The following is a 24,693-nucleotide window of genomic DNA, read 5'->3' as shown; positions in this document are numbered from 1 at the left end:
GAGGTTGCTTGTTTGCTCATGCTTATCAATACAGTGTTGCTTTAAATTTGAATGTTTTATTTGTCATGCATGCCTCAGTATCCTCAGCCTGCTATCCTGTGCTTCAGCTGTCAGGATAAGCGATTTTATCTGGCACTGACCTAAGAACAGAAAGCAAATAAAGATCTTTTCCCAAATAATCAGTTCATTTCACATGAGCTTGTTTATTGAACAAGGCTGCAGACAGTTAGCTTGGCCTACCTGAGCTGATGTTGGTCCAGCTCAGAGTTTTAAAGTCAGACTGGATCTAAAGACACCGAGCGATCACTGACGGATCAGATCAGCTGCTTCAGTCACTTCTGCGTGTTTACAGCCAACTGCTGAAGATAAAAACTGCATTAAGCAAACAGCTGAGTGACGTTCCTCCATCCTGCTGCCTGGGAGCAGGTCTGATGGTAAAACTGTTCAGTCCAGCGTGAACTTGGCTCTTCCTGGTTGTCTCTGGACCAGAACCTGAATGATCAGATCCTTTGTTAGAATCATTAGTCCAGACTCTGCGATCCTGTGATTAGGCGCTGCTCGCACCAATCAGGGAATCAGTCGCTAGAACACAGTCTTAGAAAATGCATAGAAGACAAACATCCTAATGCCCTAAAAGACAGGAGGCAGAAGGGTGGGGCTAAAGGGTAGCACAGGGGTTTGTGGTGTTTGTAGTTTAACTGCTAAGGCTGTGGATGGAACATAGAAACAGACATTAAAATGATGCAAGTGATGTAATGGATCGATGGATGAGGTGTTGGTTTATTTATTTTTGTGTGGTTTATAACTTCAAAGTATTTTTTTAGCACATCAAAGCAATAAATATTATTAAATTTACAGTCTTGATTTCAGTTGGCCATATAGTTTAGGCTTGCTTCTCTCTAATGGACAGAGCCATTCTTCCTTCTGCACAGTGATGCAGTTGGATTTCTAAATCCTGCAGTTCCTATAAGAAACTGCAAAACTGTGCAATTTACAACAAAGACATCTAGAAGGATGAACAGCTCAAAGGAAAGAAAATCTGTAAAACTGATTTTTGAAGTGAACTGTCCTCAGCATAAAAAGGGATGTTCTGTCGTGACCTCAGTGAGGCTCTGAATCCTGAGTATTTGTGAACTGATGCTTAACCCCTCACTGGGCATGCATTAAAAAGACTTTTTACAATTTTTACTTCTTTCTTCTCTTTTTTTCATTTTTACACTGCAAATCAAGGTCAGTGAAGTCAGCATATATGTAACGTTTGCATTAGTGTTGCAAATGTGATTTCTGGCATCAGAAAGGGTTAAGTGGTTATTGTCCCCTCTATGCAGCAGCAAGCCTGTTATTTAATAGATTCGATATGAGAGCTTGCTTTGAATAGAAAATAAAGTCTGATTTGCTACTTACAAATTACTTGCCAATAATCGATGTAATGGCAATAACAGGTTAATCTGTATTTGAAGTCATATTTGAAAACATTCTTAAATTTACAGTGAGGTTAGTCATTAATAATCCAGCTGTTTCCAGACATGATTGAGCTTAAAAAACAAACAAACAGCGAAATCAGAAACACCTGTTACAGGGAAGGGTTACTGTTGATCTTTGAAACAAAACAGGTGCTTTTAAATCTGATATTTACACCCTGTTTTTTCTGCAAGCGTCATATTCCCTTTCCCTCTATAAAGCTGTGACCCTGATCAGCTCAAATATTGATCTGACATCAAGTTTAACTGTCCTGAAACACAAGCAGCTGGAGGAGGATGAAGTTTCACTCTGTCAAAAAGAAGCTCATCCAGCTAACGGCTGTTTTTATTGTTGATTAACAACCTGCTGAAAAATGCTTTGGATTAATAGTTTTGTCTATGAAAATGAATTAAAGAGGAAAAAAATATTGATATATAACATTTTAGAGCACTTTTTTTGGCGGGACCATTTTTGGTCCCGAGGGTCACGAAAGGATGGATTTTTAAAAATGTGCTCCTGCACAAAAAATAATAATGGATCAAAATGAATGTTGGTGCCAATCTTTGGCCCATCTAAAGGCCTAATTATAATAACAATCAAATATTACTTCAAATGTATTTTATGGAAAATATTAATTTTTTAATTTTTTTTTTCTGTTAAAAACAGGGCGCTCATGTACACAAACTGGTATTTAAAGGGTTAAAACAATGAAAATATAATTAAAACTTGATATGGATATTTTAAGCAGAAGTAGTTTTAAAAGATTGACGAAAGGATGGGATTTTGAGGTTTTACAGAGGGTTAACTTTCCTTGGCTCACGGTTATATTTTTAAAATATCGTTTCAACAGTCCAAAGTTTGACATTTACAAAAAAAACCTTCATCTTTGGGTCTGGACAACAAATAGTTTTCATTCATTGGTCTAAAATGAGCCGTTTTACAGCTTTGTTACAGAGTGAAGCTTCTTCATCTCATAAACAGTCTTTGGATGAGTTTTGATGCACAAACTGAAAACATTAAGTTAATCTGACACATCAGCATCAGCACGTACTGTACATCAGCCCATAAATGACAACAAATAAGGTGTGAAAACACTGTTCTGCAGTTTGTCCGCAGAGAGCAGTGACCATTTTATTATTTTTACATCATATAATCTTTTATTTTAAAAACTTTACATTTCTTCGGTGTGATTCTGAAAGGAGACCTATTCTGCTCATTTCCAGCTCCTGGTCTTTATTCGGGGACTCAGCTAACGTAGCGTAGCATGATTTGTAGTTTTCTTTTACCGATCTTACACTGTTCCTTTGTACAGCCACTTCCTTGTGATTGGCCAATTTTATTGTGAAAATAGAAACAAAATATTTGTTATAAATAATTTTACTAATTTCTAAATATTTTTTGGCTTTCATGTTTTACTTCGACATGTTTAATACTTTGGTTTGTTACGAGACCTCAGGGAAGGCAGAATAGGTCCTCCTTAAAAGGAGCCTTACCATGTTGTTAGCGTTATTAGTTGTTTAAATAAAGTACTCTCGCGTGAATAACTCTTTAAAATAAACATTTTAAATGTGGCTTAAAAAACCTGCTACGTGAACAACAAAAAGAAAAATCTAGACACTGTTTCTTCTGCTATTTCGATTCAGCGGAGACGTGTGCGTGATTGTTTGCACTATTCAACTTGAACTTCTGCACATTATCCTGTGGACATTAATCAGTGTTTTGGTTTTATCTGTTAATTTAATATTATTTACATCTCTGTAGTGCACACTAACCCTCAGTCCAAATGGCAAACACAGGGCTGTACTGTTGCTTCTCATTGATTTGTCTATAAAATGACAGAACTATTTCTACACTCTTAACAAATGTCTTAAGGGTGCAGATATCTGATATACCCATTTATATTTAATTTAACTTTGAGATTTTATAGATTACAGATGAGGTCTGTGTAAATTTTGTTCCTGTTGTTTTAAACAGAGCTACAAAATCAATCGATAAATTTAATTAGTTGGTAAAATGCCAGATTTTCTGAAGCCTGAAGAAAAGAAGTCAGGATTTAATGATTTCCTTTGATTCACTTGATGTAAATTAAACATCTTTCAACTAGAAAACCCATAAAAGGCCTCTGAAGATGCATTTATGGGTTGGACAAGTTACAGCACAATCTTTTGACTATTTTCTGACATCTTATAGGGGAAAAAAATCAATGAAGATTACTCGGTAGTGAAAATAATTAGTTGCCGCCCTAATTTTGGGACCTCTGGAGTTAAGGCGAAGACACATTCAGATAACATGAGGGGTCGTTTTGTTTTTGTGGCACACAAACTGATTCTTAGCTCAAGTATGTCTCAATTATAAAAAGCATTAAACTCAGTATTGGCTGTTGCATGATGGGATATTTTGGTGTCTGAAAGGTCTTGCCGTTGTTTGACGTGTTGCAGGAAGTGACGGCGTGCGTCTCTGCCTGCAGCTTCTGCAAAGTGACAGTCTGCAGGACGAAGGCTGAAACAAAACGAGGCACTTGTTATGATCCAAAGCTGCAGGTCGTCCTGCTCCTCCGCGGCTGTCGCTATAGAGACAGGCCATGTTGCCATGGTGATGTTATGTTCCTCGACAGCCGACAGGACCACAGCTGGACCTGACATCTGTATGTGTGTGTGCGTGTGTATGGCTCTGTTACATCATCAGGTTATTTTCCTTTCATTTTTACAAGCAAGCAGGCAAATCAAATCATCTCTGGATCTATTTAATCTCTAATATCGTTATAATAATAATTTTGTTACACGTTTATAAAAATAAAAAAATCATTCCAGTAATATTCACATGCTCAGATTACACAGAGAGAATCACGAAACAGCGCCGTTGTTCGGTTCGGATGTTGTTTGCATACCATTTTGAAGTTGGAAGGATGCGAGTGAAGATGATCGTGATGAAGCCATGAAACGCAGACGTGATGTTTCACACGGAAACGTCACATCAGGTCTGCAGACCAGGAGCCTGTATCACAAAGAGTTCAGCTGTCCACAGGCAGCTCGGGTGATTTGGTGAATGTTTCAATCGCTGTAATCTAACCCTAACCCGTATTAGGATGTTACTCGAATCAAGTCGAAATAAAACAGAATCCCGAGAGGAAGATAAAATAAGTGGAGGGTTGAAATTGTCTGACAGGCGATGGCGGCCCGATATAGCTTTATGATACAGGTCTCAGGATGTACTGAGGCATGATGGGTAATATTAAAGGTGTTGGTTCGGCAGGTCTGTGTAGCTGTTATGTCACCCACCAGCCAATTACAAACAGAGTTTTCTGTGGTCATCCAGTTGGACACAGACGGAGGTGTGTCTTCTCCAGCAGGCCAATCAAAAAAGCCCTTGATAAGTAGCCAATAAAAAAAAAAATCAGCAAATAAAAGAGGAGAATGCCCTCACAGCTGGCCAATCAGAGAGAGAGCCCACCCGCTAGTCCCCGCCCACGGATCTGACTGCTCGTCAGCACCTGCGTCAGTCTCTGCGTGCTCGGCTTCAGCCAAGGGCCCGGGCCGTTTCCATCTTGCAACGGCAACTCAGCTCTCCTCCAATCAGACTCCTCCCTCGAGCCAGCAGTGGCGATGCTTGCTGCTGATAGGTGCATCTCCGAAAAACTGGATGTTGATTCGCTGTCGGAAAGATGTCTGTCACTGCTGTCATCGTCCAGCGGCATGAGGAAGGAGAACGCTGCCTTCTGAGATGCAGCCGAGTTCCCAGCATGCTTTGCACGGCGGTTGGTGCTGCTGTTTCTCTCCTCTCTCCTCTCCCGCTCTCCCCCTCCTCTTCTGGACTCCTCTGACAGAGGTGAGTCCCTGAGGTGGGCATCACTCCTAGGTAAGCTCCTGCTCCTCCTCCCCTGCTCCTTGAGGTCATCCTGCTTCATCTGCCTGACAGTCTGACTTCTTCTCTTCCTCTCCTCCCTTTGCTCCTCCTCTTGCCATCTCCTCTCCAGCACCCGTGCTTCCTCCTCCACTATGTCCAGGTCCAGAGCAGGAGGCCCTAATCCTAATCCTCCTGTTCTTCTTTTGGTTTCTCTCTCTCTCCTCCTCCTTTCTCCTTCTCCCGCACCACTTCCTCGTCTCATTTCCTGGCTAAGAGAGGCAGTTGTCATGGTTATCGTATCCACATCCAGCTCCTCGGTCTGTGAAGAGGAGGAGGGGGAGAGGGCTCCTTCCTCAGGGCCTTATGGACAAACAGAGACAGAATATAATTATCTGAATATCTGCAAGTAATTATTGTGGTTATTCCTTTTGTTTATTTTTTTAAAAGTAGGTTTTTCTCCTGTCAAAAAATAAATCACCAAAGTGACCAACGGGCACCTCTGCTGTTGCCAGCCCTGCTGATGTTTCCAATCTTTTTTTTAAAATCAGGGTCTAATATGAAAGTCTGAAGCTTTGTGTTCAGACTCTGAACCAAAACCAACCAGGACAAATGAAGCAGGAGGTTCAATCAGAAATTCATGATCACGTAGCCAAGATATGACAATAGAAACATTTCAGATGTTGGCACTTTTGAAGGTTTATATCTCTATTATATTAGAATACACATTCTCTATTGCTACAAATATGCAAACATCAGTGCTGAAAAATGAAGCTGAGGTGCCAAATCTGCAGTTTCTCTAATGCAAAGTAGTCGAATTGTTTTGAAACTTGCTCTTTTTGAATTATTAAAGTTAGGGGCGTGGCTACTTTGGTGGACAGGTGTGCTCGTGTAACCAACGAATGATTGCTGGGCCTCACCTCTCCCATCATGAGCCACTGAACTGGAAGCCTCATTTGTGTTTGTGGTGTTGATGCCTTTTAATGAAATCAACAGCATAATAAGGCCTGCTGTGAGGTGTCCATGAAGTTTTTGCTCCAGTTCTGGTCACAGAAATTCAATAATTTTTTCAAATGTCTTAATCAGCAGTGATTAGGTATCTAAATCTGCTTGCTAACATTAGCTGCTAACTTGGCACCCCTCTGAATCTGGGTGTAAATGACCAACACGATGGCACTAAAGTCTAAAGTTCAGTCTGTGTCACTTCTCCGTGTCACACTGGGGATTTTCTGCATGTAAGAAATATTTTAACAACTACACCTTAAAGCCAGTCAGGGTTTTTACCGGGTCCTGGTTGGCTGTAATATGTTACTACCACCAGAAGATGGTGGTAATGTACCTTTAAACAGAAACAACATAAAACTGTCAGGTTACTCACTATCAGGTACTGGACCTATACGTGTGGCGCTTTACATGCAAATAATAACACTTAAAATACTCAGTACAGTAATCTGATGGCTATTCACATGTGACTATAATGCTGCAGACTGCAGCTGATGATCAGTGAAGATGAAGGATTGATGAAGTGAAAGTGAAGAAAATGAAAGCAGATGGGAAAACACGGAGTTACCAACCGCGTGTTTTCAGTGCGTCCAATCACGTAGAAGCAGGGTTCCCCCTGTTTAGAGTTGGTCATACAGAGAGACAGGCTGGAGAGCTCCACTGAGGAGGAGGAGGAGGAGGAAAAACAAGAGGAAGGAGAGGAAAAGAGAGTCAAAGAAAGTTAAGTCAAACAGTGAGAGAGCCGTGGAAGCAGGTCAAAGGTCAGTGATGAGGGAGTACTTTACAAAAGCCTCTTCAACAGAGTATTCATGAACATCTTCTTATTTCCATCTCAATATTTATATTTTTGAACTCTAATAGAGTAGCTTTGCATAACTCTCAATTCAAAATAATCCTTATTTATCTTATAGTGGGCTGGGCTATTCAAGCTGCCTGAAACAAACTTTTTAACTCCTCCCCTTTTATGAAACCTGATGGGAGGGGCTTCTGTAGCTGAGATGACCATATTAGGATGGGTATTCTATTTTTTGATGACATCATGCAGAGCCTAAAAAGAAAATACGCTCTGAAGCTGAGTGCTGAGAGCAATCAGATGCCTGAGCTTTTAGGAATTACACAGATTGCTTCCAAATTCACTGACCTTATTATTTTAAAGCTTTACTGTTTCTTTGAGCTATGAGAAGAGTTTCCACCAAACTTTACACTTGCCACAGTGCAGTCAGACAAGTGCCGTTGCCCTGGCAACCACCAAACCCTGACTCATCCATCAGCAGGCCAGTAGGAAAAGCGTGACTCATCACTCCAGAGAACATGGAGTGATGTGGCAGCGTGCTTTACACCAATGCATCCAGCCCTTTGCATTGCACTCGGTAAGCCTTGGATGCAGCTGCTCGACCATAGAAACCCATTCGTGGAAGCTCTCTATGCACTGATCTTGAGCTACTCGGAAGGCCACATGAAGTTTGAAGGTCTGTAGCGATTTGTTGGCAACCCTGCTGCTAGAGACACAAAAGCGATTTTCTGCACAAATTCCGACCTTATGAGGTCAGAAAATGCAAACTCTCCTGGAACAAGTTAGTTTTCAGCTGCTGTGGGCAGGCTGTCAAAGTTAGAGCTTTCCCGGCTATTTCCTCAGTCTCTTGTCTTAACAGAGCAAGTGAGTCAGTAAAGAGTCCAGGCAGTTTTCAGTGCTGCTGGTTTATCTGTGTATTTGTCAGCAGGATTATTATTAATCTTGCTGATTGTAAGCTGTAGATGGATAATGAGACAGAGTGCCCCTGGACACACGCCCAGAGTGACTCAGTGATCCTCCTATGCTTTGGGGTCAAACTTCACCGTGTGCCATCCATCCATCCATTCGCTTCCGCTTATCCTTTTCAGGGTCGCGGGGGGCGCTGGAGCCTATCCCAGCTGTCATAGGGCGAGAGGCGGGGTACACCCTGGACAGGTCGCCAGTCTGTCGCAGGGCCACCGTGTGCCATTTTGATTAAAAGATATAAAAGATCAAAGAATTCAGAGAGGATCAAGAAGAACTTGAAACTGAAGTCTTAGCAGAGAGAATGTCTCCCAGTTTTCTCTCAGCTGTGTCATGTGTAACAGTCCGTCCTGTGAAGTCTCACCGTAGTCGGGCACGTATCCGTTTCCCTTCTTGAGGACGAGGTGGATTCGATGTCCTCCTCTTCTGATCTGCTCAACGGCCTGACTGTGAGTCATTCCTGCTGTATTGTCTCCATTTATCTCCACCAGCTGGTCGGACACCTGCAACACACGGTGACACCTTGTTTACCATCAGGAGGAAAGTGCATAAAGCATAAAACTGAGTATATGTTATTTCAGGCACCGACAAACATCCTCTGCAGGGGCATGTGCAATCATCAGAAATGAAAAAGTCTTTGTGTAGATTGTTGAGGATGCTGACAGTATTGAAAACTACATTCAGCTGCAAGACATCAGAGAGACAATTACAGATCAGATTATTATTATTTTCAGTCCATATTTCAGTCCAATATTTTACTTCTTAGATCTAAAGTGCTAAAGCTGCTTAAACTATTTAGATATTTACTTTAATTCACTTTTGTTTATTATCCAGTTCATAATTCAGCTCAGTGTCATTTAAAAACGTTCAACTTGCAGTTGACAGACGCTGCACAAACATGACACATTCAGGTGGTTTGAGACATCAGGATTTAAACTGTTCAGAAAGGTTGGCTATTTCGGCCTCTGGGGGGCGCTACATTTGCTGCAGCGCATTTTGTGAAGTTCTTTTTTTTGTGGAACAACAAAAAAGGAAGCAGAACGATGCGAGCAGCTGCGATGTTGAATGTTTGATGATCAGAGTCTCAGAGCTGCAGGCACAAAGTGAAGCTCTGAATATTTCAGAAGGTTTAATATCACAAAGAACGACTTGACGGAGATCCTGAGTGATGTTTGTCTGAGTGGAAACGTCTCCGCTGCATTTCCTGCTGTTTCACTGTGCCCAAAGCTCAGCTCATATAGGAAACACGTTCAGACCCGATCCAGCATCAATCACACCAAGTCTCCACTTTTTCTCCACAAATCTGGCATCACCTTGAACCAGCCAAGAATTGGACTCTACAGACTTCCAAGCTTCCCAGTGGGACTGGCCTTCTTTATATATCAGCAGCAGATCCTTTAAGTCCCCAGAAGTTTGTCAGACTTGTTCTCTAAACAAGTCTGAGGTGAGTCCTCACCCCTGCAGACTTGGACTGTCCCTACCTGACACCCAACGATGTTCACTTCCCCTGGAGGTCAGTGTTTTGGCTCAGCGGTGTCGTGTGTTTTAACAGTACCAGATATGACAGATCACAGAGAGCGTTTCTGCAGACGAATCATCAGTAGATTTAATAGAGCATCTCTGAATCTCCGCACAGCACAAACGCAGTAACACTGGGGAGGCTCCTCTCCTGCAGCTCAGCAGGTAGAAGGTGTCATCTACTAATCGAACAGTTGACGGAAACTCTGAGAAAGTCCTGGATCAGACTCATGGTTTCACTGTCAGAGTTTATTCTACCGAGTCAGTAAAAGACTTCTCATCGCATTCGTTTCATCAGGACGCTGAAATATGTCCAAATGTTTTTAATGGATGCCTGTGATCGTCTGTTCACATTAATGTTTAAGGTGTACAGATTTGATTTTCCTCTCATATAGATTCACCTGCATTAAAGTATTAATGAAGGGTTTTAGTCAGTAGGTTAGATTATTGTTAAAATAAATAAGAAAAAAAACCCCAATAAGACTTCCTGCACCTCTTTCACAATAAAAACAAGAATTCGGTCTCCTCACTAAGACTTTTGTTGTGAAACAGCTAATGACTGACACCTCAGCCTGAACCTAAATCTAAAATGATGAACAGGATTTTGCATTTTGCACCTGTATGTGTATTTAAATAGTACGAGTACACATGTACCTGTATCTTGTTGCTGCGCTGGGCTGGCCCCCCGTCCATCAGCCCGAGTACATACAGTCCCATGTTGTATTCACTGCCACCCCTCAGAGAGAAACCGAAACCCGTAGGACCTCGCTCCAGGTCCACGCTGTAGAACTTTGACTCCTCCTGCTGGACACAGACAGACAATACTGCAGATACTAAACAGTACTGCCTCTTTAATGACAGTCCCACAGTACAGCTGTCTTCCAGTGTAAACTTCAGACAATTTAGATGTAAATGTAGCACACAGCAGGAAGCGGTCTGCTTCAGACACTTTTGCACAGCTGGAAACACTTTCTGATTTAGGTGGTGCTTCCTGCACATCCTGTCCTCGGTAGGATGTGCAGAAAGTGGAACATCTACACCTGGTCATTTGTGCACTCACATGCACCACATGTCAAGACAAATTCAGGGCTGCAATTCATGCGTGAAGAAGGCTTAAGATGACAGTCGCCGATCAAAGTAATATTACAACAAAACAAAAGTTAAACCGACCTTTGACCTCCCTCTGGGTCCTTTTATCATCCGACCATCTATGTCCAGATCTGCGGCTTCGGTCAGGGAAGAGGAATCTGGAAGAAGTGAAAAAGACAATGAGAAGGGAGATGAGATGACTCTATTTACCATCACAGTAGATTTAAGAATTAGGCAATCAAGACGTGAAAGATAAGTGTTATCTTTCAGTACAAAATCTGTTAATTTAAGCAGTTTAGGAAAAATATTTCATCATCCATCCACTTTCGTAACTGCTTATTCAATTCAGGAGGAGCCTCAGCTGTCACAGAGGGAGAGGCAGAGATATTAAAGGCTGAAGCAATATTATTCTAAGGAAAATATTTTAGTGTCTGACTGGAGAGACATGGCTAGTGTAGCAGCCATACAAGTATAAGCTATAATACTGTGATGTCCTTGTGTCTAACTTTAGAGCTCTCTGTAAAGTATTTGATGTCCAAGCTCCACTTTCACAGGCTTAGCAGTAATTAGAGTTCAGTTTCTTTATGCAGTGCCATTTCACAACACCGGTCCCCTCAAGGTGCTTTATATTGTAAGCTACAGACCCTATATTATTATAAAGAAACCCCATCACACAACCGTCTTTGAGCTAGCATTTGGCGACAGTGGGAAGGAAAAACTCCCTTTTAACAGGAAGAAACCAGAACCAGCTGCACAGAAGCCCCGCCTGCTGCTCAGTTGCTTTGTTTACTTCAGGTAACCAATCAGAAGAAAGCTGGCTTAAAAGTGAAGCAAAGGAAGCTAAAAGGCTTATTTACAGTTACTGGCCTTACTGTAGGTATAAGTGTGTTTAGTGTATCTGTGTTTTTTCATACGGTGTCGAGGAGTGATGCTCAGCCTCAGTGTGTTCCCAGCTCTTCTCAGGATCTGGGCCAGGTCTCGGTGCTGTAGACCTGCGACCGGCCGACCCTCCACCGCCTCCAGCTGGTCTCCGGGCTGGATCTGCCCGCTGCGAGCCGCCGGGCTGCCACGACGCACCGTCACGAACCGGTGAGACATCAGCGATGGGGCTGGAGAAAGGAGAGAAAGAGGTCACATGGTCAGACATCACCTGGACAAATCATGATATTTTTGGTACAGACTGCTGAGTTGAAATGACAAATAAGAACACTGAAACCTGCCAAATATTTTTCCAAAAAGTACAATTAACGATTAGGACAGGATTTACTCAGAACTGTGAGACTTTAGCCGACGCTGTGTATTCTCTCCTCGCTGCTGTGTAATAATACATGTGCTTCACTTTTAATAATTGAGGCCTGTTCACTCTGCTTGGCTGAACTACCAGCTGGTGCAGCTAAATAAAGGAGCAGAAAGACCCACAGTCAAACCACATTAACACCAACTGCAGGGTGTTGGTATGACCTGTGGTGGTCACATGACTGTTGTCTATCAGCACAGAGTAGAAACAAAGAAACAAAGACTCGCACACAGCAGTGATCTGGTTTTCACTCCTGTATGACACCCAAAGGCGTCCTGTGAGGGCAGGATCGATGCCTAAACACTGTCACAGAAACGTGTTGGTGAGGTTGGACAGAGCAACGTTTGAGTATAATGTACACTTGCCTGTAATTGTAATTTTGTCCTCAAAACTAAGACTAATGGTGCACCTGATTAAAGTAGCCCTGCCCACCTGCCAAGACATATAAAGACTGAGACTCTGGCAACTTTAGTTCCCATTTCTAGCATGAAGAGAAAGTGATGCAGGCAGTAGCAGTGTTAGTGGGGAGGAGGGAAACCACAGCACAGTACAACGTGCACTATTTCTAAACAGAAAACTGAATCAAACTGAAAACCTTTGACACAAATTTCCTAAAGAAAGTACTCTTTGAGTTGCTTTAACCTTTGTAAAGTTGCTGCACATGTGCAATCCGCTCTGCAACCCACCTCCACCCCAGGCACTCCTGCTATGGCCTTTTCTGAATGAATCCATGTCGTGTTGTTACTGACGCCTGTTCTGTGTGCTGTGCTTCTGCGCTCCTTGCCTCTGGGGTTTTCACATATGTACATGGAAGGGCAGGATAGCGTGCTCTCCCTGCGTCATGCATTTCCATGTCAGCGCAGGAAGCCATAGTCGAGCCATGCTACCAAATAGGGAAGGGAATTGATAAGAATATAGTGATTCTGATTCCATTATCAATATCATTTATCGACTTGATTCCTTATCGATTCTCATTGGGTTGAGCCACCACCAAGCAGCAATAAAGAAATAATATTCATGCAAATTAATTGCATGCTGTAGTCAAATGTTTGTGCGTGTTATTTCACCTCTTTGTTATGATCAGTGTTGGAGTTGTTACTCAAAAAAATCATTATTACGCATATTACACAGAACACTTTTCTTAAAAATGATGCAGTTATTTACTCCCGGGAAAAAGTTCTCATTACACTCGTTACTTTCATGTTACTCTGTAATATGGCTGAAGCACAATGTCTCATTATCACCATTTAAAAATATAAACCTGAGGCTACAACCCCACACCAACACAAGTCCCTAATGAGGACACACACGTCTCTAAGATCTTTCTCTTTGTAGAATATAAAGCTGTCTCGGCAGATGCTTGCATCGAAGTTGTGTTAGCAGCATAATGCGGTTGTTTCTGTCCTGGATGCAGTTTTACACTTTACCATTTATCTCGTCCTTTTGTGCAATAAAAATAAATGTCCACATCCACACTCCAGACTGTGTCACTATTTTCCTCCTCTGGCACGCAAACTGACATCAGCTAATTGTAGTGCGAGTGCAGGAACCAATAAGCAGGATCGATAGGACCTGGACTACTGGGTACCGGTTTCCTACAATAGCCAGTGCTCCCATCCCTACTATCAAATATAAATATATATTTAAATTTGTCACAGTGGAGGCACTCTGAGGTGCGCCTATCTGAGCACGTTCATTAATCACTGGTGGACTTTGCACCAATACTAAATCTTGTTTAGAACCAGTTAATCTCAGCTCGATCCTGCTCTGAACTTTTTTCCTTTTTAATCACTAAACTGAGGGAAAAACATTTGTAGGAGTTTGTTTTTGTAACAGCCAAGTTCACCAATGTAGTGTTTAAAGTCATTTCTGGAGATTCACACTGGTCAGAAGTTAAGCTAACCTTAAACCAAAGATGTAGCATTAAATTATTTACCTGTTCAAGTCCCCATAGTGTGGTATCACATACAGAATTATGCCTTTGTATTATTTCTATCGTAACACGCATACTAAGTGCACATAAACTAAAGCTGAAGCTCGAAACCAAATCTAAAACCTTAAAAATCCTTTTAAATGTCTGTTTTAAAGTGAGGACAGTCCTCACAAAGACACACACACACACACACACACACACACACACACACACACACACACACACACACACACTGATCCAAGCCAGTGTTGAAATCTCTGGGAGGGAGGACCATGGGGGGAAATTCTGAGAAAGATTTTCTAGCTCAGAGACACTAATCATTGAATCGCTGAGAACAAAGAAAATGGAAGACAAACGAAAAAGAAAAAAATGTTTCCAGTTGAACAGACTGCGTGGTCACATGACCAGCAAATACACAAACCGATGACCCTGAAACCACCACCGAGTCCCAACTCCTGACTGTGTGCAGTTTCAGGTTGTAAAGTCTAGGAGATCAAACAGGAAGTGACTGAAGGCCAGAGAGCTCACCTGATTACAGTAACCTGCTCACATGACCCAGTTTAACAAAGACAGTAGCTGTTAGGGGTATGTAGAACAAAAACACTGCATATTGACTGACTTATGATGCACAAAACAGCCATAAAAATAGCAAAAAAATGGGCGCAACCACTTGTAAAATGAGCAAGTGACACAAAATGACTAAAAGGAGATTAAAAAATGATAACGGCAACAATAAGAAATGAGCACAAAGATATGCAATATGGGCAAAGATGACCAAAAAGCAACAAAAAGCAGTCATAGAGAAATAAAATACAGATATAAAAAGGTACAAAAATGAACAAAAGGGTTCCTATGTAGAGCATAAATTTATAAAGTTGAAAAATTATGAGCTGAAATGAACTTTTATACACATAATATTTCTAAATCACCTGTTGGCTGGTTCAGTGCACACTATGAATGGACAGGATATAATCTGGTATAAAAATATATATTGAAAATATTAAAAATGCAGCTGGCTTTTATCACTGACTCTGGCGGATTAACGTACTACTTCAAATGAAGCTGAAAGTTAATTACAGAGGCTGCCCCGACGTGAGAAAACCTGCATGAGAATTTTTCGTGCTGCCGTCGACCTGCAGCTCAGACACAGCCTGAACAAATAAACTGGCCTGCACTCGGCAGGACTGCGATGTAAACAGGATTCGCAGAGAATGGACTGAAGCAGGACAAAAATCCCACCTGCTCCTTTAAAGTCACTTTAAGAAGCTTTAAAATATCAAAGAGGCAAAAGAGTGTGTATTTAATGCTGTTTAAACACACGGTGTAGGAGGGTGAATGCGAGCGTGTGAGCTGATAAGAAAGTGCTGAGATCACTGTGTTCAGTCAGTGGAGGAGGCACCGCGAGGCTACAGAGAGAGAAATATGCTTCAGTGAAGCAGAGGAGGAGAAGTGTGATAATATCCAGGCTGACAGCTGCAGGCAGAGAGCGATGAGAAAAACCCAAAACTGATAAACAGTCACTACAAATCTTTGTGTCTTTTGTATTTCTGTGCACACATCTGTCTCCCTGCCTTTGCCTTCATGCATATCCAGTTGCTTCTTACTGGACGATAGCAGCCTGGTCTCACAGGTACTATGAGACCATAGTTTCTATACACAGTCTCACATTTTCAGAGGACAAAGCAGTTTCATGGTCAGGCCCGCTTCTTTGTTACTTGATTACAAATGAAGCAGACATCAGAAATTTACTCAAAGTGCTGAATTTGTATTATAGAGCTTTTCACTGTAAAGAAGAGAGAGAGCAAGTAAAAAATCAACAGTCTGGTAAAATCAATGAATGGACTGGCCTGAAGTGCATGATCACAGAATTCTTTCCATTGTTCAGAAAAACTATTTTACAACATCTAACCATGTCAAGAACACTCTCGGGGCGTGTCATTGTCACTGGTGGAACTGGGTCACTGGTGTTCATTAATCACGTGACTGCTGATAGCAGTCATGAATTATGAAGTGTATATGGTTATACGCTCTGCTCAGATTAGGACAGATCCTTCAATGACCCAATAACAGCAGCTGCAGACAGTAAAAGCAGCCCAAGAGTTTCTCAAGGTGAAGAAATGGAATTAACAGCCAGTCAGCTGATCTCAACCCAACAGGGCAGCTTTTCAGTTATTAAATAGAAAACAGAAGGCAGAGAGACCCACAAGCAGCAACTGAAGGTGACGGCAGTAAAAACCTGTAAAAATGCAGCATTTGGTCTTGTTTTCATTCAAGTATTAAAAACATTCAAAATCATTTTAACTTGTTTACTTTTAAGCCTCTAAAAATTTGGGGATGTGCATAAAAATATCCAAATATTCCCAAAAAGTTCATGCAAAGGTTTTTCTAAAACCCTTGAAATAAAGCTGAAACTCACACGTCTGCACTCACATCTTAATTGTCTGATGTAAAACCAACTGTGGTGGTTTACAGATACAAAAACTGTGTCCTCTACAAATCATAGCCCCCCCCATCCCAGAGGATAAAGTCCTGTGTGTCTCCTAATGACAGTGCCCCGTGTTCCCTCTTGGTCCACTGAACAATGTATTTTTTAGGCTCTGGTAAAGTTTTGCCGTAAAAACAAAGTAGAGACTAAGTAAAGACCAACCTCCTTTTCAGCTTGACACATCACGTCAACAGTTTCACACAAGTCTCTTGTTTTCGATGTAGGGTGGGGGTAAAGTGTGGGACCGAAACTACAAGTTAAAGAACTTAAATTATTGACTATAAAAAAACTTTAAAAATTGTGCCAAAAATCCATAAATCAAACTTCTATTCAGCCGTTTTTTCTGCTCAAACATACAACTATTTCATATGTCCTGACATGTACTTCTGGACATTTCCTTCTCCTTCCGTGTGAGGCCTCTCTGGGTCTGACTCCATGAATCATGTATGAGAACATTTGCTAGATCACTTTCTCCAACCACAGTTCTGACTCCAGATGTGCTGCACAAAGAAAACCAATAAAATATTAACCTGTTGAGGAAAAATTCAGCTTGATATCTCAAAGTAACTAAACATTCATGATTTTCACCACAACACCACAACCAGCACCACGATCCAGACTCTTTGGTCAGGCGGCTCATCGTGTTTTTGTTTATTTACTGTCCTTGTGGTAAACTCTGATGCAGTTTTCTGTGTATGGCTCAGAAAAGATGCTGTTTGGTTGTTTGGGGTTTGAATATAATACCAAAAATGATTTACTGACGTTGTTATGCGGCCAAAAGACCCTCCTGTGCCTGCACACAGAATAAATCCTCATCATAAGACCTCTTCCACATTCCTCAAACATCACACATACCTCCTGTCTGCCCACATGAACCCAGGTGCTTTTCTGCTGGTGCAGAGTCGCAAACAAGTCCGCTCTGCCTTCTCTCTAAAAGGCTAGAGGCCATGTTAACATATCAACATCAACACATAACAGCTAGCTTCATGACACTCATCACATTTTCCTGTCATTTGATGTTTTGTTATCACCAGCTGGCATTTTATAAATGAAAAAAAAAAGAAAAAAACTCAGTAGTTTTCTGCACACTGCTGCTTTAAATTAATTTTTACTCAAGCCCAGTTTATTTGTGTGTGGGACTTATAAAGTCTTATTTGGTATTCATAATCCTGCAAGTAAGTGGCTCCTGATTCTAGACCTGCGACACTGGAACTTTTCCCCCCGGATAAGAGACGCTGCTCTGACTGTTGAAACGTGAATAATTGTATTTCAGATTAGGCTCTGGCTCTAAACCAGCCTTAGGAGTGAAAAACAACCCCAGGAGACACAGTTACATGTTGGGGAAGCACACAAAGAGCTCTTGGAAAAAACAAAAACCTAAATTCATTTTGTATCTGCTGAGTTTTCTATATTCAATATGTTCCACAATTTCATATCCATCTATATCTACAGTTCACATGTCTGTAGCTCATGAGGTAGAACAGGTAATCCACTAATTGGAAGGTTGGTGGTTCAATCCCGGGGTGACCGAGGGACTCTGATGTGTTCATTGTGTAAATGTTCGATAGTGCTTCTATAAATGGGTGAATGATGCACGTTGTATAAAGCACTTAGACTGCTTCAGTAGAAAAGCGTTATTTAAGAATCAGTCCTCACAATATTGCAGTTTGAAGTCTCAAAACATAAAATATAGTACGGAAAATTTCCCAAGGCGTTCCCGAGCCAGCTGAGAGATGTAATTTCTTCAGGATGTCCTCCATCTACCCCGGGGTCTCCTCCCAGTAGGACGTGCCAAATATCCTCACCTACGAGGCACCCAGAAGGTGCTGGAGTCACTTTATGTGCGCCACAACCAATTATTGTTTTTTTGTCAGCATTATCATTGCCCTGCTCACTGATTTAGTCCCACCTCCGACTGGCTTCAGAAGGCTCACCTGCACATATATAAAGCCAGCCTACAGGTCCAGCCCTAAAGAGCAACATGGGGCCCCCCATCTGCAGGAGGGGCTGTCGGAGCATCCTCAAAGTCAGGTAGTTACCACATGAACAGCAGGAGCACCTATTATTACACTTTATTCCAATCATATTGAATCCAATAACTAAAGTCATGCTTCTCCCACTAGTCGCCATGGGTCATGAGCCTGAACCATGAAGTGGCAAATTATAATCTGTACTTTTACACACATCAGTTCACACAGTTTCAGTAAACTCAGCCTCACACAGAGTCCTGAGGTTCAAATATGTTTGTCATCACTTTTATGACAGATTATAGCAGTGTCATAGCAGAATGTTTGCAGTGATTTTATTGATGCTTCCCATTTATATACAGACTATAGCCTCTAATTTAATATAAATACTCAAATATGACCACATGTAACCAAGTAATACCAGCACGCGTCACTGCAGCACGACATAACTGAATTCTATGTGTTTAGAAAGTCAGAGTTATGCTAATAAACAGATTTTGTCAGCAGCGCAATAAGCAGATGATGTCTGAGTATTAATATTTGGAGTTTTATGCTGTGGGACTTTTACGGGTGAATGGTTAAATACATGAGGATGTTTCTCGTTGCGAGGACGTTGAGTCTGTAGCTCACCTTGGGAGAGCTTCAGAAGACTGCTAGAGCACAGGTGAGAGTTCAGGTTCAGGGTAAGAAGCACATTAATGCATCATGTACAGGAAGTCCTCACAAGTGCTGAAAGACAAATGTGTGTGTCTGTCCAATTTCATAGTCCAATAAGCCTGAAGTCACCTGCACTCCAGTTTGTCAAACACACACAGCCCAGCTCATAATTCTGCTGAATTATGGATTAAAGCTGCTATTAATAGAAAGTTTAACATCTCCTATTCCGAATGCTAAAGCACGAACAGACGCATTCACACTCGACACACGACCGCCTCGGGAGCACAGGCTGACGTTTTTTCAGAAATTCTTTGAGTCACGGCATTCCTCTGGGAATCATGGGAGCTTTGCTGTTCATAGTGTGACTGGAATGGGACAGGAAAGAAGTCAGCATGTATAACAACGGGTCAGTTTTTAAATAAGGACACGTAATGCTCATCACTATGTATCATTTTTGGTCCTTTTGGCTATTTGGTGGTTGTTTCCAGCCAAAGATGGATCTGGCCACAGTGATGTCAGCCATTGGTTAACCCTGTAAAACCCAACCCATCAAGAAATAGCCAGAAAATTTAGATTTTTTTGGAACTGGGATGATTATTAACCCTTATAACAAAATTCACTTTTTTTTTTTTTTGCTATATCATGTTTATGATTTGACATTTGATACATTGGCAGTTTTTGGCAACTTTTTATTAGCAAAAATGTTCATTTTAGACAAAAAAAAAAAAAAAAAGAGTTTGGTCGATAACATTTTGAAATTATGGCAAGTATTGATCATGTTGATGCGATAGAGGTCTCAGAAACTCATCTATCAAATATGATACAAAGGGTTAATGAGGCGCTCTTGCTGCTGACTGATTCTGCTATTACCATCTTTGGATGCTGAAGCCAAACAAGGGGTCACATGTGACTGAAAAACCCAGGGATGCTGCACGCTCATGGTGAAAATATATTTATTTGTCCCTTTGACTTTAAATGGAATTATAATTTACAACTCAATGTTGTTTCTTTTCAGTGGGGCTTGAAATTAGCAACTGAGACCAGAAATTCATTAGAAAAGTGTTTACATTTTCTCAAACCTCCGTACAACATGACTTCTTTTTGATGTCAGAATGATCCAGGATATTATAAATAATCTTTTATTTAACTATCATTCATAATTAAAAACACAGAGATGGAAAATGAGAGGAATAGTTGAACTATAAGGATTAATACGGGCTACATATATATTCTCGTGTTAATTTTGGGACTCCTTTAACAGTGAACCACAGCTGGAAATAGACAGCACATCTGGACACAAACAGGCCGGCAGATGAAGCTAAGCTCTGAATGAATTTCAAAGGGTTATGTCATGAAGATTTAATATTACATAACTTACACACAGGCGCACACATTGTTTTAATATTGTCAGAAAACAGCAAAGGTAACAAAAATTAAAGAACTATTTAATTAAAAATTGAAATTTGCTACCAAGCTCATCCTTCAGCCCTGTGCATGTTTGCATTACTGATGATGTGGGAACATACAGTAAAAACCACATCATACAGTCTGAGCCACAGTGAGGACCAGACACCTCACAAAGGTCTAAACTCAAACTGGTCCACACACACACACACACACACACACACACACACACACACACACACACACACACAATAACGGCACATAGTTTCAATGAGGTGAAACTATTTCAGACATTCCTGAGAGCTGATACAGATTGAGGAGGAGAACAAGGAGACAGGAATAAAAGGGAGAAGGATTTAGATTAAAGAGGGAGCAAGGGAGGAAACAGATTCATAGTAGCTGGAGAGAAACATGTTACCAGCTCTGACTACATTCAAGTGTTTCTTCCAGATGCTGCAGTAAGTAAAAGCCTGTTATTTTGTCCCGTACACTGTGGACTCTGATGCCACTGACACCCAGAAACAGAAACAGTTATTGCTGCCACTGCAACTGTATTTTCACAAAACTTCACTTTCCCTTTTGTGTGGTGGACAAACATGAATCAGTGGACTCCTCAGTATCTAATCTGATATTACTTTTTAGTATCAACTGGAAGCTTTGAAGAATCTCACATTAGATGAGAATCATCAAACATAAAGAAGCAGCATGTGGCTCTTTAGATGAGAAAGAAAACATTTAAGTTGCAGATTCATTTATTTTCTTAATAAGCTAGTGTTGGTTAGGGTTCAAATGTACTGCTTTATGTAGGTTTTTCCATTATTATGCAAACCCAGGACAAAACTCATTTAAGATAACAGTGTTGAAAGGCAACAACTTCTAGTTTCTGAAATGATTCTTCTTATGCAACCTCACCCCAACAATAAATGGTTCACAGGCGATCTGGTTAGAGCCTGTAGTCAGATGACAAAAAACCCTCTTAAAAAAAACTTTACTAGGGAACAAAGCACAAGAGGAGCAGGCTGTGAAAACTTGTTCCACAGCAGTGCACGTACAAATTCAGGAGTACCTTTGACCCACACACAGCAGGACTCTAAATCAATACGGCTCAGGCACAGACACGATGATGGACGGACCTCCCAGAAACCAAGTCAGCCTTGAATTTAGAAGAAAGCTTAAAAATCCAAACTAAACTTACATTTGGAGTCCTTGACAGTTTTCAGAGCTGACTGCAGTCGCTCCAACATGATGGATAATTCAGACCTGAACCGAGCCCTCAACAATGCTCTGTCCTTGTTTCTCTGTCCTCACTGTTTGTCCTTCTGTCTCTCTGCGCTGTCTGCGTGAAGCAGGTTGCGGCTCTAAAAGCAGGAGCTGGACTGAGTGAGCTGAGCTGCAGTGAGTGATAGAGGGACAGTCAGAGGGGGCGGGGCTTATGCAGAGCAGATAGCGGTGGGAGGGAAATTACTCATGTGGAGGGGAAGGAATGCTAACAGTGGAGATGATTGTTATATTTCCAAAGGAGGAGGTGCAGTGGAGTGCTGTGTATCATTGTCGCTCAGTTCTCTGTTCCTTCCAGCTGAATGCCGACCAGAGAAGCTCAGGTGCAGCTGAAATCAACCAGAGAGTCGCCACAAACCCAGCTGTGGAAAATCCCTCAGTGCTTTTGCACAGCTACTGTACTGTGTCCAGCTTCTGCTGCTTTTTGTGTCAGCTCCACCACAGTTTCAGGAGGAGGGAATCTTGGACTGCATTTATGTATTACTGTGCTGCTTTTATCTGAAAGCTTTAACTCCTCCCTGTACACCCGCGGCTTGTTTACATGTGAAACGAGTTGCTTATTAACCCAAACTAAACTGTGATATGCAAATCTAGTGCCCAGGGTTATAGTTACTTATAAGCTAAGTGCTCTTGTTTTGTAATTATTACAAGTAACCTTTATTTTATTGCAGCTGAGTGCCTTAAAATCACAGCAGACACGTATAAACATCAGTAAGGTAACTCTGGCCTGAGGCTGACGAAGCCATTTTTCTCAGCTTCTATTGTAGCCAGATTGTACAGAAGGAACATAATGGATATCCGGTTCAAAACTTCCTGTTTCTCCTCTGGTCCTTTTTAACCAATACAGATAAATTTTATCTGCATGCACCAAAGCTTGTTCAAACAGAAACCAAAAATGTACCAGTATAAAAAGTCTTGCCCTTCCCTCCAAAATCAGATGTTTGTTTATTTGAATATGAACTTGAACTCTGGATCGCTGGTGAACAGTAGGCTTGAAAAACAATTTTCAAGTTTCCATCATTTATTTATTTATTTTTTTCATCCTATATCTTCAGAGAGATTGAAGGATTTCAATAGGTTTTATTTTTAACCCATTTCAAGTGTCAGTGGGTAACATTTCCAACTCTGTGATCCAGCCCACTGAATTCCTTTACTTTTAAATTACCCACTTCCCCTCGGGCTAAGTAGAGAGGTTGTGTTTCTTACTTATGCATCACATATATTACCAAATGAAAGTCCCTTTCAAGTCCAATAGCTCTCTCCACTAATTGCTTTTTCTAACAGTTTGATTTGTCGCCATTTAGTGATCAATGGAAATAACTTGTTTGCTTTCTCTTCTTGTTTTGGATGAACAGTCAAATTTTCTTTTTGCTGGAAGAATAATATCGCCACAATTTAACCACTAGACCATCTAAACAACATTTGCTTAATGATAATTTGAAGCAGTTGTTTTTCTATTGTCCGTTTCAGGTATATTCTTCTTGAATCCTGTTTCTGTTGTACTTCTTTTTGCGTCACACACAGGAATGTCAAACTAGGACGGATAAAGTGAGGAAAATAATCTACGATACTAAACACAGACCAGGGGCCCAAAGGGGAGGTTAACAAGCAACACAAGCAGACTGAGGGTTTAAATAGAGGCATGATGTCATTAGGGAGAGAGAACACAGCTGGGGGAAACAAGGCACAGGTGAACAAAATCAAACTAATGAGACAAATGGGAAATAAAGCTAAATACATGGCACAAGAGACAGCACCAAAATACAGTACAAAGTAATGACACAGAAAAAGACCTAACACAAAGACTAAGCCTGGATACGAGGAAACAGGGAGCACAGGGGAGGTAAAAACAAACTGAAAACTCCAGGACCTAAATATAACCTCAAAAGATGACCTAAAATACAAAACTCAATCATATAACAGGCGGTGACGCCGACAGAAGCTGGACATACGGAGGACTCTTTGCCACTCACCTCCACTCACTTCCTGAGAGGCGATAACAAATCCAAAGCCTTCTCCTTGTCGCCTCCTCAGCTCCACATCCACTGACTTTACTCCTCCTCCTCTTCCATCCTTAGGAACGGCTCCTAGTCCGCCCTCTCTGAGTGCAGGAGGTCCGCCGGCACTCTCTTCCACGCCCAACAAGTCACGTGGCTCTAAGGTCAGCGTCACAGGAACTGAGTCCAGGAAGCTAGTGCTCTGGATGAGGGCCGAGGCTGGAGGTCCGTTAGGCGTCTGGGCAGGAGGGGCACCTAAGGATTCAGTTCAGCTTTATTTGTATTCAGTCACAACATCTGTCATCTCAAGATGCTTATAGCTAAGAATTAGGCGACACTGTGGGTGCAACGGGACCCACATCATCTAAAAATGATCATTCTAAAGAAACCTGGCATTTTGGATTTGCTTGGAAAGCACAAGATTTGTTAAATGATTCCCTTAATAAATGATTTTCCTTTGCCTCTTTCTGGCTTTCTCGCTTTACAACAAAAAGTATTTTACTTAAATATTTACACAGCCCATCATAGTTAAGTAGAAATATGTAGAAGTGTAGAAATGTGCTGAAATATCTGCCTTTTGTTTTCCAATTTTCTGTTAAATAATAAATGCATTTATTATTTTCCTCTGCAGGAGCTGTTTCTGAGGCAGAACTGGGAAATCATGTCACTTATACACCAACAAAAACAGCTACTGGCACAGTCGCCACTCACTTAGCAGCACACCTCACTACTACTCTTGGATGCTTTTACCTTGGTGGTTCCCTGCTGCTGGTAGTTGCCCCTCCTGGGGACTCTCAAGGGCCAAGCCAGCCTGGCTGAGTGGGGGAATACCCCCCACCAAGGCACCCGTGGACGGGGAAGGCATGTCGGCTGAAGTGTTGGGGTGGGAGGAGGAAGGGCCGGTCATTCCGTGCGGGATGATGAGGCGTTTGTAGATGTTGGGGGTGACGACTGGGGAGGATACGGGAGCTGACGGAGGAAAGAGTAAGCCCTTAAGTTCTCATTATGT

At 41.5% G+C, this 24,693-nt stretch overlaps 1 protein-coding gene across 7 annotated transcripts in view; it reads right to left on the bottom strand.

Annotated features, from left to right (window-relative positions):
- Positions 1-2,540: 2,540 nt before the first annotated feature.
- Positions 2,541-24,693, bottom strand: part of LOC309697216 (membrane-associated guanylate kinase, WW and PDZ domain-containing protein 3-like) — a 60,569-nt gene continuing 38,416 nt past the window's right edge. For 5 of the 7 annotated variants that reach the window (XM_082518950.1, XM_082518954.1, XM_082518953.1 and 2 more), the window contains 7 exons: positions 24,435-24,653; positions 23,661-23,939; positions 11,581-11,775; positions 10,748-10,824; positions 10,232-10,381; positions 8,424-8,562; positions 2,541-5,664 (listed from right to left, as the gene is read on the bottom strand). In XM_082518950.1, the coding sequence (XP_082375076.1) occupies positions 4,895-5,664; positions 8,424-8,562; positions 10,232-10,381; positions 10,748-10,824; positions 11,581-11,775; positions 23,661-23,939; positions 24,435-24,653 (1,829 nt within the window). In that variant the 3' untranslated portion in view covers positions 2,541-4,894. The remainder of the gene's footprint in view (positions 5,665-8,423; positions 8,563-10,231; positions 10,382-10,747; positions 10,825-11,580; positions 11,776-23,660; positions 23,940-24,434; positions 24,654-24,693) is intronic. The other 2 variants (XM_082518955.1, XM_082518956.1) reach the window with 1 other exon arrangement.

Source organism: Aulonocara stuartgranti (genome assembly GCF_965226115.1).
Source record: "Aulonocara stuartgranti genome assembly, chromosome: 20".
Taxonomy (NCBI): Eukaryota; Metazoa; Chordata; class Actinopteri; order Cichliformes; family Cichlidae; genus Aulonocara; species Aulonocara stuartgranti.
The sequence above is the reverse complement of the archived record's forward strand: the minus strand, read 5'-3'. Positions and strand labels throughout refer to the sequence as shown.